The sequence below is a fragment of the Lagenorhynchus albirostris genome, chromosome 13 (assembly GCF_949774975.1).
Source record: "Lagenorhynchus albirostris chromosome 13, mLagAlb1.1, whole genome shotgun sequence".
Taxonomy (NCBI): domain Eukaryota; kingdom Metazoa; phylum Chordata; class Mammalia; order Artiodactyla; family Delphinidae; genus Lagenorhynchus; species Lagenorhynchus albirostris.
This window is the reverse complement of record NC_083107.1, coordinates 13,746,446-13,760,442: the sequence shown is the minus strand read 5'-3', so window position 1 is coordinate 13,760,442 and position 13,997 is coordinate 13,746,446. Positions and strand designations below refer to the sequence as shown.

At 42.8% G+C, this 13,997-nt stretch overlaps 1 protein-coding gene across 9 annotated transcripts in view; it reads right to left on the bottom strand.

Moving 5' to 3' along the window:
• The window catches only part of REEP1 (receptor accessory protein 1), a 110,619-nt gene that overhangs the window by 40,680 nt on the left and 55,942 nt on the right, over positions 1-13,997 (bottom strand). For all 9 annotated transcript variants that reach the window (XR_009544254.1, XM_060170142.1, XM_060170144.1 and 6 more), the window contains exon 3: positions 2,694-2,770. Coding sequence is in view for 8 of the 9 variants with exons in the window: in XM_060170142.1 (XP_060026125.1) it covers positions 2,694-2,770 (77 nt within the window). In the remaining variant the exon portion in view is untranslated. The remainder of the gene's footprint in view (positions 1-2,693; positions 2,771-13,997) is intronic.

The following is a 13,997-nucleotide window of genomic DNA, read 5'->3' as shown; positions in this document are numbered from 1 at the left end:
GTACGCGGGCCTCTCACTGTTGTGGCCTCTCCCATTGCGGAGCACAGGCTCCGGACGCGCAGGCTCAGCGGCCATGGCTCACGGGCCCAGCCGCTCCGCGGCATGTGGGATCTTCCCGGACCGGGGCACGAACCCGTGTCCCCTGCATCGGCAGGCGGACTCTCAACCACTGCGCCACCAGGGAAGCCCTCAGCTGATTTTAAGATAGGGAGATTATACTTGATTACTGAGGTGGGTCTAATCTAATCACCTGAGACTTTAAAAGCAAATGCAGAGCTCTTTCTCTGGCTGGTAACAGAAGAAGATGGAGATGACGTGCCATTGTTGGCTTGAAGATGACAGGGTGGCACACGTCAAGGAAATGGGGACCTCAGTCCTACAGCCACAAGGAACTGAATTCTGCCAACAACCTGAATGAGGCTGGAAGTGGAATCTCCCCAGACTCCAGGTAAGAGCCTAGGCTGACCCACACCCTGGTTTTGGCCTTGTGAGTTCCTCAGCAGAGTTCTCAGTTCACTCTACCTGGACTTCTAACTCACAGAAACTGTGAAATAATAAATTTGTATTGTTTTAAGCTGCTAAATTTGTGGTAATCTGTTACTGCAGCAACAGAAAAGTAAATACACTGGGACTTCCCTGGTGGTCCAGTGGTTAAGAATCCACCTTCCAATGCAGGGGATGTGGCTTCGATCCCTGGTCGGGGAATTAAGATCCCACATGCCGCGGGGCAACGAAGCCCGCGCACCACAACTACTGAGCCCACGCACCACAAACTACAGAGCCCACACACCACAACTAGAGAGAAGCTCACACGCCGCGGTGAAAGATCCCACGTGCTGCAATGAAGATCCCACAACCAAGACCCGACGCAGCCAAAAATAAATAAATAAACAAGAATTTAATTTAAAAAAAAGAAAAGTAATACATCTCCCCAAATCAAAATCAAATCCATCCCAGAAACAGTTGTTGAGCACTTATTAGGCATGAGACTAAAATTCCAGGGCCATGGGTAAAACATATTCCAGCTACCAGGGAGCAGCATATCCATCATCAGGCAGGATTTCCACCCAGGAAAGAGCAGCAAGGCTGAAATGCCCGAAACCCCCGGGAAAGGGCTCATGAGACGAACGCTCTCCCCGCTTTGTTCATGATAAGGGACAGGAGGACAGCAGGAGGCCACCTGGCACCAGACAGAAGGAGGGCATCATTAAGAAGGCTGCACGACATGAAGTGCTGGCCATGCTCTTTAATCGACTACACAATCCTCACTGGGTCTGGCCTGTTCTCATCTCTGCAGGACAGACAGGAACCTCCCCACTGTAGCTCTGCACAAAATGAGGTCCACCTCCTAGTGCCAGCCTCTGGGGTCTGGGGAAGACGAAAAAATGGCTCAGCAGAGTTCCATCTCCAGTCCTGGAGACTCAGCCCCGTCTTCAGTCTGTTGTTTATCTGGGCACAGGACAGGGCAGAGTGGCACAAGCATATTGAATTAGGTAATCCAGATTCCTTCCTTCCAGCTTAAGGCCATAATAGCTGAGACATCTATCTCTCCCAGTAGAGATGAAAGCCAGGCTCCTTCAGGGGAAAAACTACACACTGAGGTCATTAAGGCCACTGACCCAAGACAGGATTCAGTGAAGTGGTGTTCAGAGAAGTGGATGTCTTTGATCTAGGACATCCCAGAGGGTAAGTCCAGGCTAATCCTTTCTGGGGTAAGAACTTTTTTTTTTCCCAAAATGGAAATATCTTTATTATCTTCCCTGATGAAACCTGATCATGGTAAAACATTCACACAACACAGCAAATGTGAAACTGACCCCATGATCCCAAGTTGCGGAAATAACCTTTGCTAACAGACAAGTATTTTCCACACTATTTTTAGTACACATTCACATGTGCACAAACTCAGACCCTTTAGATACAAACAGGATACTGTATATTATTCACAGCCTCTTTCAGCTAAGACACAATATGTGAATACAAACACCTAGCTTATGATTTTCACTTGGTCCATTGCTGTAATAGCTGCATTGTTTATGAGAGAGAAAAAGCTCTCTCGAAAGGGGACCGATTAAATAAATTATGATCCATCTATACCATGAAATTCTATGTGGCCTTTAAAAAAGTAGGTAGATCTATTTATGCTTACGTCAAAGTATTTCAAAAATAAATTTAAGAAACAAAGTGAGAACTGTTAGGTATACTACAGTACTATTGTTTTTTAAAAAAGGAAAAGTATGTGTATATGTGTGTACGTATACACACGCATACATATTTTAAAAGTATATATAATTGTGAAAAGCAGTAACGGTGAGAGTGAATGGTGTAGGGGAGAAACTTAGTTTTATGAGAGAAACTTAGTTTTATTGCACACTTTTGTGTGCTGTTTTTCTCCTTTTTATTTTTTTTAACATAAGAATGCTTCTTTACCAGCTCCATTCATTGAGGAATTGTGTTTATCTTGCCCATCATTATATCACCGTAAGAACAATACCTGCTCTTACATGGTCATTCAATAAATATTTACTTGAAGAACAATTTTACAGACTAATTGATTTGAAATGTTCCAGTTAGCATTCCTGCACCTGCTTCTCTGTGCTAATAAGGTTTGAGACTGCTTTCAGACCTTCCCACCTCTCCCTGACACTTGGCAACATCTTTCCTGGAAAAGTCCCAATTCCTGCAGTACTTACCAACAAAGGAAGATGTCGGTGAATGTCTCTGCTGTGGTGAAAAGTGCAAATATAATCCAGTACATCATCCATTTGACCTGTTGAAGGAGAAAGCAACAAAGCTAGCAGAAAAGGTCAAGGATGAATGGCTTCCAACTTGAAGAGAACAGGCCCCGACAGTGGATGCTGAGACGTGTCCAGGCAGAGTGGCCTGCACTGGTAACCCCTTTTCCTATCTTTCCCCAGGTTGGTCCAGTTCTACTCCAGACCTTGGGGCTGGGGGCAAACAGGCTGTTTCCACAACTGACCCAGGCTCAAGCTCTAAGTAGACTTTAGGTGGCCTTCAATAGCCCTCGGGTGAGCCAGGGAGACCTGAAGACCAGCCGTGACTCAGGTTTCAGTCAGCTCATTTGCCCAGGACTAAAACACCAGGTGAATAAAGTTTTCAATCCTCCACAGAGACACACCCTGGAATAAACTCTAACCTGGCCAGACTCTCTGATATGGAATGATGGTAATCCTCACTGGTCATTTAACAAACCCTTCCAGGGACTTCCCTGGCGGTCCAGTGGTTAGGACTCCATGCTTCCACTGCAGGGGGCGTGGGTTCAATCCCTAGTCGGGGAACTAAGATCCTGCATGCCATGGTGTAGCAAAAAAACAAAAACAAAAACAAACAAAAAAACCCTTCCATGTGGGAAATCCCCACAGTCCCTCCCAGAAACTGGATCTTTTCTTTTAATCTCCCCCATGTGACCATACTTTTCCATTTCTACTGTCTCTCTTTCCCAATTGAGGCCTTGGTCCCCTCTCTCCTGAACTACTGCAGGGGTCTCCTGACTGCTTCCCTGTCTCTTGGCTTTCCCCTCACCAATCCAGTCTACAAACTATCCCCATACTAATCTCCCCCAAAGCATGAACTCAACCTATTAATCCTCCATTTAAAATCTTCTAGCCTGCAGCATAAAGTCCAAATTCCTTAGTCTGCTCCTTCTGGCTTTCGGAAATGGTGGGGTAGTTTGTATTGGACTAATCCTCTTGCCAATAACGATAATAAACTCTGAACAAAATATTTTATTTTATTGATTGATTGACTGATTGATTGCCTGCTGCGCCGCGCCACACGGCTTATAGGATCTTACTTTCCCGACCAGGGGTCGAACCCGCACCCTCAGCAGTGAAAGTGCAGAGTCCTAACCACTGGGTCGCCAGGGAATTCCCTGAACAAAATGTGTTAAAACAACTGTTTGAAGGCTAGAAAAGCTATCAAAAGCTGGCAGAAACTGGAAAGGATCCAACTCTTGAAATAAGGGGACCACACCAGAGTAAATCCGTGTTGATGTAGTTCAGGAAACTCCCTAGCTGGCAAATCATGGGGCAGATAGAACTCCAGAAGAAATCCATAGTCTTATTTGCCTGAGGAAGTGGAAAATAGAGTTTGAGACTGCCAATGATGCTGGAAACTGAAAAGGAAAAATCCCCAGTAAGAGGGAAGCCACAAGGGTGTAGGCCCCAAATCCACATATAAATTCCTTTCAATTTCCTGGCTGGCTCCTGAATTGCACAGAATCAGGTAATATTCCAAGGTGACTGAGTAAAATACAGCTGGAAAACTGAGAGTTGAACAGAGATTCAGTTTCTGCCCACTGGAGGAGAAATAGAGCTTGGAGTTCAAGTTCTGCCAAATTAGAGGAGCTTGGTAAACATTTGGGAATTTCCAGTGAAATACCTAAAAGGCCATACCTTAGGAATAAAAATTATGCTCTAGGACTAAGAGATTACCTCTAGGACTAAGAGCAAAACTGAAATACACCTGCCCCAATAAAACGTAAAACCTAGCTGCCACAAGGTCAAGATGATCTGTCAGAATTTAACTGCCTGTGAGAACAAAAATTAACGTTCTTCACAAGAAGGCAATGCAGGCCTAGAGTTCCTATGATGTACTATACATAACAGTCCAATAAGCAAGAAAAGCTATATATATGAAGAAACAGGAAAACATACTCCATGGTTAAGAGAAAAACTGGTCAATAGAAACAGATCCATATTTGACCTAGATTTTATAATTAGCAAAGACTTTAAAAAGTATAAATGTGTGTTAAGACAACTAGATATTCACATGTGAAAGAATGAAGATGGACTTCTACCTCACACCATATACAAAAAATGAACTTAAAATGGATTAGAGACCTAAATGTAAGAACTCTTACAAGAAAACACAGGAGTAAATTTTTGTGACCTTGGATTAAACAATGTTTTCTTAGATGTGACATCAAAAACACAAGCAATGAAGGAAGAAAATAGATAAATTAGACTTTGTCAAAACTTAAAACTTTTGTACTTCAAAGGATACCATCAAGAAAGTGAAAAGACAACCCACAAAATGGGAAAAAATATTTGCAAATCAATATCTGATATGGTATTTGTATCCAAATAATAAAGAACTCATACAACTCAATAATAAAAAGACAAAAACCCAACTTAAAATGTGCCAAGAGCCCATATCTTTTAGAAAATGAATCAATAATTAATAAATCCAATACCCATTTATGATAAAAACTCTCAGCAAAGGAATAGAGGGGAACCTCTTCAACTTGACAAAGAACATCTACAAAAAACACTACAGCTAACATCACACTTAATGGTGTGAAATTAGATGCTTTCCCACTAAGATCAGAAACAAGATAAAGAGGTCCCCTCTTAACACTCCTATTCACTATCATACTGGGAGTCCTAGCTAATGCAATAAGACAAGAAATGAAATAAAAAGTATACAGACTGTGAAGAAAGGCATAAAACTGTCTTTTTTTTCAGATGGCATGACTGTCTATATAGAAAACCTAAAAGGACAGACAAAAACAAAACCAAAAAACCTGGAACTAATGAGCAATTATAGCAAGGTTTGAGGACACACGGTTAATATATAAAATAATCATATAAAAAATATAAAAACCAATTGCTTTCCTATATGCCAACAAAGAACAACTGGAACTTGAAATTTAAAAGAAAAATACCATTTATATTAGCACCAAAAAATTTAATTACTTAGGAATATACCTAACAAAATAGGCAAAAGCTCTGTATGAGGAAAACCACAGTACTCCGATGAAAGAAATCAAAGAAGATTTAAATAAAGGAGAGATGTTATATGTTCATGGATAGGAAGACTCAGTATTATCAAAATGTCAGTTCTTCCCAACTTGATCTATACATTCAATGTAATCCCAATTGAAATGCCAGCAAATTGTTTCGTGGACATCGACAGATTAATTTTAAAGTTTATATGGAAGGGCAAAAGATCTGAATAGCCAATATGATACTGAAGAAGAAGAACAAAGTTAGAGAACGGACACTATCTAACTTCAAGACACAAGCTACAATAATCAAGACAGTGTGGTATTAGTGAAACTACAGATAAATATATCAGATAGACTAAACAAATAGAATAGAGCTCCAAAACAGACCACATAAATATAGTCAACTGATCTTTGACAAAGGAGCAAAGGCAAATCGATGGAGAAAAGATAGTCTTTTCAATAAATGGTGCTGGGAACAACTGGATATTTGCATTAAAAAAAATTGATATATATAGGTGTTGATCTTACATCTTCCACAAAAATTACTCAAAATGGATCACAGACCTAAATGATAGATGCAAAATTATAAAATTTCTATAAGATAACACAGGAGAAAATCTAGGTGACCTGGAGCTTGTCAATGAATCTTAATACATCACCAAGAGTGTGACCCATGGAAGAAAAAAACTGATAAGTTAGACTTCATTAAAATAAAAAACTTCTGCTCTGCAAAAGACATTGTTAAGAGAATGAAAAGACAAGCCACAGACTGGGAGAAAATATTTGCAATACATATATCTGAAAAAGGACTTGTATCCAAAATATACAAAGAATACTTAAAACTCAACAACAACAAAAATAACCCAATTTTTAAAATTGCAAAAGATCTGAAAGACACCTCACCAAAGAAGATATACAGCAACTTATTAACAAATATTTTGTTATAAAGCTAAATTTTTCTTCTGTCACCACTTAACAAGACACTTATCCTAGGAGAAAAAGGGTGGGTTCAATATTATTTTCTTTAAAAAGTAGAAATATGTTAAAGAATCTATAGGGAAAGGTAGATATAATGAGTGAAGAGATGGGAGATTTCAAGAGAAAGAAGGAAAATTTTTAAAAAGAACTAAACGATATCCTAGAACTGAAAAATACAATATCTGAAAAAAAATTTTTTTTAATTATTGAATGGAATTTATAGCAGCTTCGGCACAAAAAAAGATTTGTGAACTTGAAGACAAGACCGTAGAGTCAACCAGGCTGAAGTCTAGATTGGAGGAGGGCAGGTGCGGAATGAAGAGTCTCAATACCTGTAGAACAGCATCAAGCAGTCTAACACATATGGAATAGGAATTCTAGAGGAGAGGAAAAAGAGAATTGGACAGAAAAATTATCTGAAGAAATATCGACTCAAAATTTCCAAAATTTGACCAAAATATCAAACCCACAAGACCATGGAATCCAATGAATTGAAGCAAGATAAATATGAAGAAAACCACACCTAGCCACATCATAGTAAAACTGCTAAGAAGCAAAGAGAAAATCTTAAGCAAGGGAAAAAAGACATTACATACAGGGGAATGACAATAAGAATTATAACTGACTTTTTATCAGAAACAATGAATACCAGAAGAAAATGGAGTAACATCTTTAAAGTGCTAAAAAAAAAAAAAGTGTCAACCTATAATTCTATACCCAGCAAAAATATCTTTCAAACATGAAGGCAGTTCTGGTGAATCTCCATTGTCTTTGTGACTCTGAAACATGTGGCACAATAGATTAATTAGGGGACTTCTCTATTTAGAAAAACAAGACAGTCCCCTGGAAACAAGGCTGGCTTAGTCCATCAAAAGAAACTACTATCGGGGCTTCCCTGGTGGCGCAGTGGTTGAGAGTCTGCCTGCCGATGCAGGGGACACGGGTTCGTGCCCCGGTCCAGGAAGATCCCACATGCCGCGGAGTGGCTGGGCCCGTGAGCCATGGCCGCTGAGCCTGCGCGTCTGGAGCCTGTGTTCCACAAATGGAGAGGCCACAACAGTGAGAGGCCCGCGTACCACAAAAAAAAAAAAAAAAGAAAGAAAGAAACTACTATCTAAGATGCTACATGCTACCAAGGTTATCTGCAGCAGAACGGGCTCCTTATCAGGGAGCAAACAAGATCTAGTCCAGCTGTAAAGTCCATGGCATACTGGGGCCCAAGATCCAGGAATTTCCAACACTGGTATCCAGATACACTGCCAGGAGCCTGAATTCCCTCTCTGGAGGCTTTTTCTTTTTAGTGTTCAAACCACACTCTAGTATCTTTGGTTAAAAACAAAGGAAAATGATAACAACAATAAAAAAAAATATTTTTCCTTGACACAACGCTTAGATACAAACTTCTCCAGTGGGTCACCTACACTTGCAGTGTCTACTTCCTCATCCCTCACTTACTCAGTGCACTGCATCCATTACATCAAAACTGCCCTCACTGGGGTCTTTGTAACATATTTCAAGGGGGTGTAAGGGACCCTTTTTCAGTTTTTCACTTGACTTGCTTGACTTTTCAGCAAGACGTAAAACTATCGCTTACTGAAAAGCTCTCGCAACACTACCTGATTTCCCTCTCAACTTTCTGGCTACTTCTCAGGCTCATCAATTCCTCCCCAGGGCTTTGTTCTTGACATCCTCTTCTAACCCTAGACTAGACATTCTCCCTGAAGGAAGTTCTGCATTCTTCACCTAACACAGCCAATGAATCAAGTTCTGTCACTTCCACCCTCTTATTTCTCTTGAACTTATCTTTTCTCCATCCCTCTACCATTACTTCAGACCACCACCATCTCCTGCCTAGAACAAAACTACAGCCTTTTGATCGGTTTTTATACCTCTACCCGCTTCCCAATCCATCCTCCATATTCCAGTCAGAATGACCCAAATTTGATGATTCTCCTTCCTAGCTTAAAGCCTTCAATAGCTCCTTATTGTTGTTACAATAAGGCCCCAGTTCCTTAAATTGGCTTACAAGTCCTTGCATAAACTGGACATTGATTACCTCCACCAAAAGCTCTCCTCCTCACACATACCTTCTCGAATTTTCCACTCCAATTATAACGAACCTCTTTCAGTTTCCTAATAGAGCATCTTCTTTTGCCTCCAGATTTCAGCCCTCGGATATCAACTTAACTGTCATTTCCTCCAGGAAGTGCCCAAAGTTTACGTATCCTCTCCTTTCTTCCTCCCATGGTATCATACATGTTCCCTGTCATAACACTTACCACTCTGCTTTGAAAGTATCTGTTTATTCTGATGTTTCTCTTCCTACATTGTAAGTTCCCTGAGAGTAGAGACCACTTCTTCTTGCACATCATTATATCTTTTGTACCCAGAACAGTTCTTGGCACATAGTAGGTTCTAGGTGAATATGTTTTAAATGCCTGGATTAGAATGTTGGGTGTTGTGAATGGAAAAGAAAGAATGGTCTCAAAAAGGTTGAGATGGAATATACTTTGGAAAATACTGGTCTAGGTGGCTTTTTGAGAAGACAAAATTAGATAGCTTGCAAAGCAACAGATGCTCCCCATGAGATGGATGGCTAGGTATACATGGGATGAAAGGGTCCTGGTGAAGCCAGGGCATGAGTGACTGATAGTTATGGAGCCTCTCACACTAGCAAGAAAGTAAAGAAAGAGCCAATTTAGGGAGAAGAAGCTAAGCTCCATGAGGCAGAGGACAGTCTGAGGGTCCCAGAGGACATCCAAGAAGAATGCCCAACAGGCCTCTGGAAAGGCAAAACTAAACCTCAGGAGGGGGGTTGGGGCTGAAGACAAAGGTGAGGGAGCCAAGGCAGAGAGGACGCTGGAAGTGTTAGCCTAAAAGAAGTTTCCATCATGTACTCCTCCACTTTAAAACACTTTTGTGCAGAAGGAAGGGTCTGAGAATGACTCACTGAGCTTCACAAGGTAAATGAAATACTGGTGACTCATTCACGGAAACCATAAATAAATTACCTGGAAATGGTTTTCCCCACTAGGCCTCAGAGAAACCAAATGTAAGGTATTTTTCCAAGATTTGAAATAGAACTTGCCAGGTTTGAGGGATTCTACCCAAAATTCCCTGCAAGATGAGGGGGAGCTTGGGTGGGCCAGCATCCAAAAAAGAGACAGAAAGTTATTGCTGATTTGCGAGGTTATCACTGGGGGCAACTCTGGAGTGGAGAGTTGACAGCATAACTGGGAACTCCCCCTGGACTGGTCAAGCACAGGAATGAGAAGATAGGAGAGCAGTGGTAACCCTAGGCCATAATAAAGGGTAGGAAGCAGAGCTTGTTGACCTTCCATGAGCCACAGAGGTGGGCTGAGACCCCACAGCCCATCAGACCCTGCTCCCAGGGCTCCTGGGAGCCTGCAAAAGGCCTCCCCCATGAGTTGTGGAGACAGCAAAGTCAGCCACCTCTTAGCTTCGCCTCACCTTTAGCCTCCCCGATGCAGTCACACTAATATTTCTTGAGCCTCTCACATTTCCTCCTGCATCCGGGCCCTGCTTCAGCCTCACGGGGAATTCCCTATGGCAAATGACTGAGAAAGGACAAATGTGAGGCTGGTTGACAGATGAGTCTGCACCATCTGCTGGCATGAGCTCACAGTGGACAACTGTATAGTCAGGGGTGACCTGGAGGGAGTGGGGAAGGAAATTCCCTGCAGGCAGAACTTTGAGCAGCACAGTTAGCCTGGAAGAAGAAATGTCCTGAAGTAATACATTTATACTGTCACCAGGTTTATTAACTGTATTTTCTTATTTTCTGTAGTCTTGATGCTGTGACATCTGGGGTCCTGCTGACCGGAGAGAGACTGCCCCCTCTAGGACTAGCTAATTCTTGAGACATTCTTGCCCCAGAGCAAACATGCAAACTGCCCAATCCAGGATCCATACTCCAAACTACCTCCTTTATGGAGCTCTCGTAGGTTGAGCCAATACTTCCCAGCCCTAATCACCCCAGGACCTGGTACCAGATACCTAGAGGCAGCCCCCACACCCCAGAGCCTGCTGAAATTATTCCAACTAGCCAGTTCTAAGCTTGCTTACTCTGCCTTGCTTTGCCTTTCCCACAGAAACCGCGATAAAGGTCATTGCCCGCATTTCCCTCTCACTGACCCTGGTACTTCTCCATGTGGCCCTGCATGGTGTGTTGCGCCTCCTACTTCCAGGGAACTGTGAGTAAAAGCTTCTGCCTCCATGAGCCATTTCTGTGTCTGCATGCCTTACCATACCTGATTAAAACAAATCTGGGATACATTTTAAAACACCATGTAAGAGTTTGGACAGATGATGAGGTACTTGGAAGGGACAAGACTGAGTGATTGGTGTTGAGGTGCTTTGGAAATTATACGAATGGGCCCACAGAACGCAAATATTTGTGGTCCTTGCTAATGCTCACCAAAAGGTCCTGATGGCAGAGGAGGCTCTTGGTAATCAAGTGGATGAGATGACCAGCCCTTTGCATGTCTATGAGCCTTTTACCCCAGCATGATATTGCATGTTCAATGGGCTCATGGACCAGTGGTCATGTAGACAGAGGGAACACATGGGCTCAGCAATGTTCATCCCTCTCACCAAGGGCGACCTGGCCATGACCCTGCTCAGACACCAAGTTGCCAGCAGTAGTGACTAAGTATCTCTAGGACAGTCCCATATCTTAAGGCACCAGCCAGCATCCTGGGAGCAGGCTCATCATAACAAGCCCCTTCCTTCATAGAAAGGGCAGCATAGGCTCTTTTCTGGAATATTCATTTACTGGGTATGTGGACTGGCTTTTCCCACTGCCATGTTTCTGGCAGCCATACAGCAAGCTGTGGACTCAGTGAGTGCCCTGTTCATTTTGATGTATCCCAACATTGCTTCTGACCAAGGGCCCTCTCTTACAGCAAAAGAAGTATGACAGTAGGCTGATGTTCTGGGGAATCACTGACCTAATCATGTACCCCAATGCCCTGAGGGAGCTGGCCTTATACAATGCTACAAGAGCTTTGGAGAGTTCCAGAAAAGAACCAGGTGGGAGTCAGCATTCTGTGAGGTGATATGCTGTCCTAGAGGATGCAGTTTCCTCTCTGAACTAGTGACCAACACAAGGTACTGCATCTTAGCCAGAATCTAAAGGTTCAGGAACCAAGGAAACGAGGGTGGTGTTTCTTATGATGACGCCTAAGGCCAGCTCCTTGTAACTCAAAGTGTGGTTCATGGGCTGTGTTTCCAGTTCACTGGAAACTCCTAGGAGCTTGTAGAATCTCAGGCCCTACTCCAGAGCTAATGGATCAGAATCTGCATTTTAGTAAAACTCTCTATTTATTCATATGCATGTTAAAGTTTGAGAATCACTGGTCTAACCCACTCACAACACTTCTGCTTCTCATCCTCAAACCTCTGAGCTCTGCTTTTCAATAATTTTAGTACTCGAAAGATGGACGCTTCCGTGAGGGATATAAAATGGTTCTGATGAAGTGGAAGCAGAGACTAGAAGGTCACCTGGCCATTTCAAGACCACCATGCCACCAGGAAATAGATAATAAAAGGACTCATGGGCTTTCATGGGTTGACTGATCCTGCCTATCAAGGGGAACTAGAGTTGCTACTACACAATGTGGCAGGAAGGAGGGTGGATGGAATTTAAGGGTCCTCTAGGGGATCCCCTAGTATTGTCTTATTCAGAGGTAAAGTCAATGGATCACTACTACAACCCTACAGAGGTAAGACTACTAAGGCCTCAGATTCCTCAGGAATGAAGATTTAGGCCCCACACTTGGAGAAGAAACCACACTGAAGGCACAGGGGAGCACTGACTGGATGGTGGAAGAGGGAAGTAATAGGAAAAGTTGTGAAAGACTTTGGAATGGGTGTCCCGTGGAATGCTAGGTGCTGTCCAGAGCAGCCTTCCGAGTTACCTTAATTCTGCAGGTGTCTTGTTTTACAATGTCTTTGAGCTATTTTGCAACTTTGTAAGTTACAGAAAACTGATTACAATGCAAATAATTTAGTCTATAGATGTGCCAAAGAATTTTGTCCAATGGAGGTACAATTGGGTCCAATGGCCCTACTTCCCAAGAAATCAGTTGAATATCTATGAACAAATTCATTTAGTAATTCCTCAATGCTTATATATATATGTTCTTTGGAGTCTCCTTTGAACTGTTTTTTAACACCTTACTGGTTCCCTCATTATTTAAGGAGTTAAGTAAAATTTTCAACATGTGTCAATTTTATATTTGTACAAGAATCATTATTTTACCCTTTTAAAAATCATCTTTTGGGCTTCCCTGGTGGCACAGTGGTTGAGAGTCTGCCTGCTGATGCAGGGGGCATGGATTCCTGCCCCGGTTCGGGAAGATCCCACATGCCGCGGAGCGGCTGGGCCCGTGAGCCATGGCCGCTGAGCCTGCACGTCTGGAGCCTGTGCTCCGCAACGGGAGAGGCCACAACAGTGAGAGGCCCACGTACTGCAAAAAAAAAAATCATCTTCTAACAAAAGACATAAATACCAACTATGAACTCATGACCACTTGCCTAAATAAGGACTGTGCCTTCTATCCATTTTCTTCCTTTCTGTGTTATGTATAGATTTAAATATTTTAACTAATTTTATTTTTATTTATTCTCCTTCTCCCCCTAATATAGTATATACGGTGTATCAGTGACGGTTCACTTGACAATTTAATTTTTAGAGTGTTGAATATTAAGGTTAGATCCTGTCAGAGCTGGAGGATATTGGATCTGGAGCTGGACTCAGATGAAGAATTGGATTTAGCAAGCATCAATAAATGAGTGGTAGAGAATTCTTGTTGGAAGGTTTTTTTTCTTTTTCTTTTTGGCTGAGTTGGGTCTTCGTTGCTGCGCGCGTGCTTTCTCTAGTTGCGGCAAGTAGGGGCTACTCTTTTTTTTTTTTTTTTTGCGGTACGCAGGCCTCTCACTGTTGTGGCCTCTCCCATTGCGGAGCACAGGCTCTGGACACGCAGGCTCAGCGGCCATGGCTCACAGGCTCAGCCACTCCGCAACATGTGGGATCCTCCCGGACCGGGGCATGAACCCGTGTCCCCTGCATCGGCAGGCAGACTCTCAACCACTGCACCACCAGGGAAGCCCGGGGGGGTCTACTATTCATTGCGGTGCGCGGGCTTCTCATTGCGGAGGCTTCTCTTGTTGCGGAGCACGGGCTCTAGGCGCGTGGGCTTCAGTAGTTGTGGCTCGCGGGCTCTAGAGCACAGGCTCAGTAGTTGTG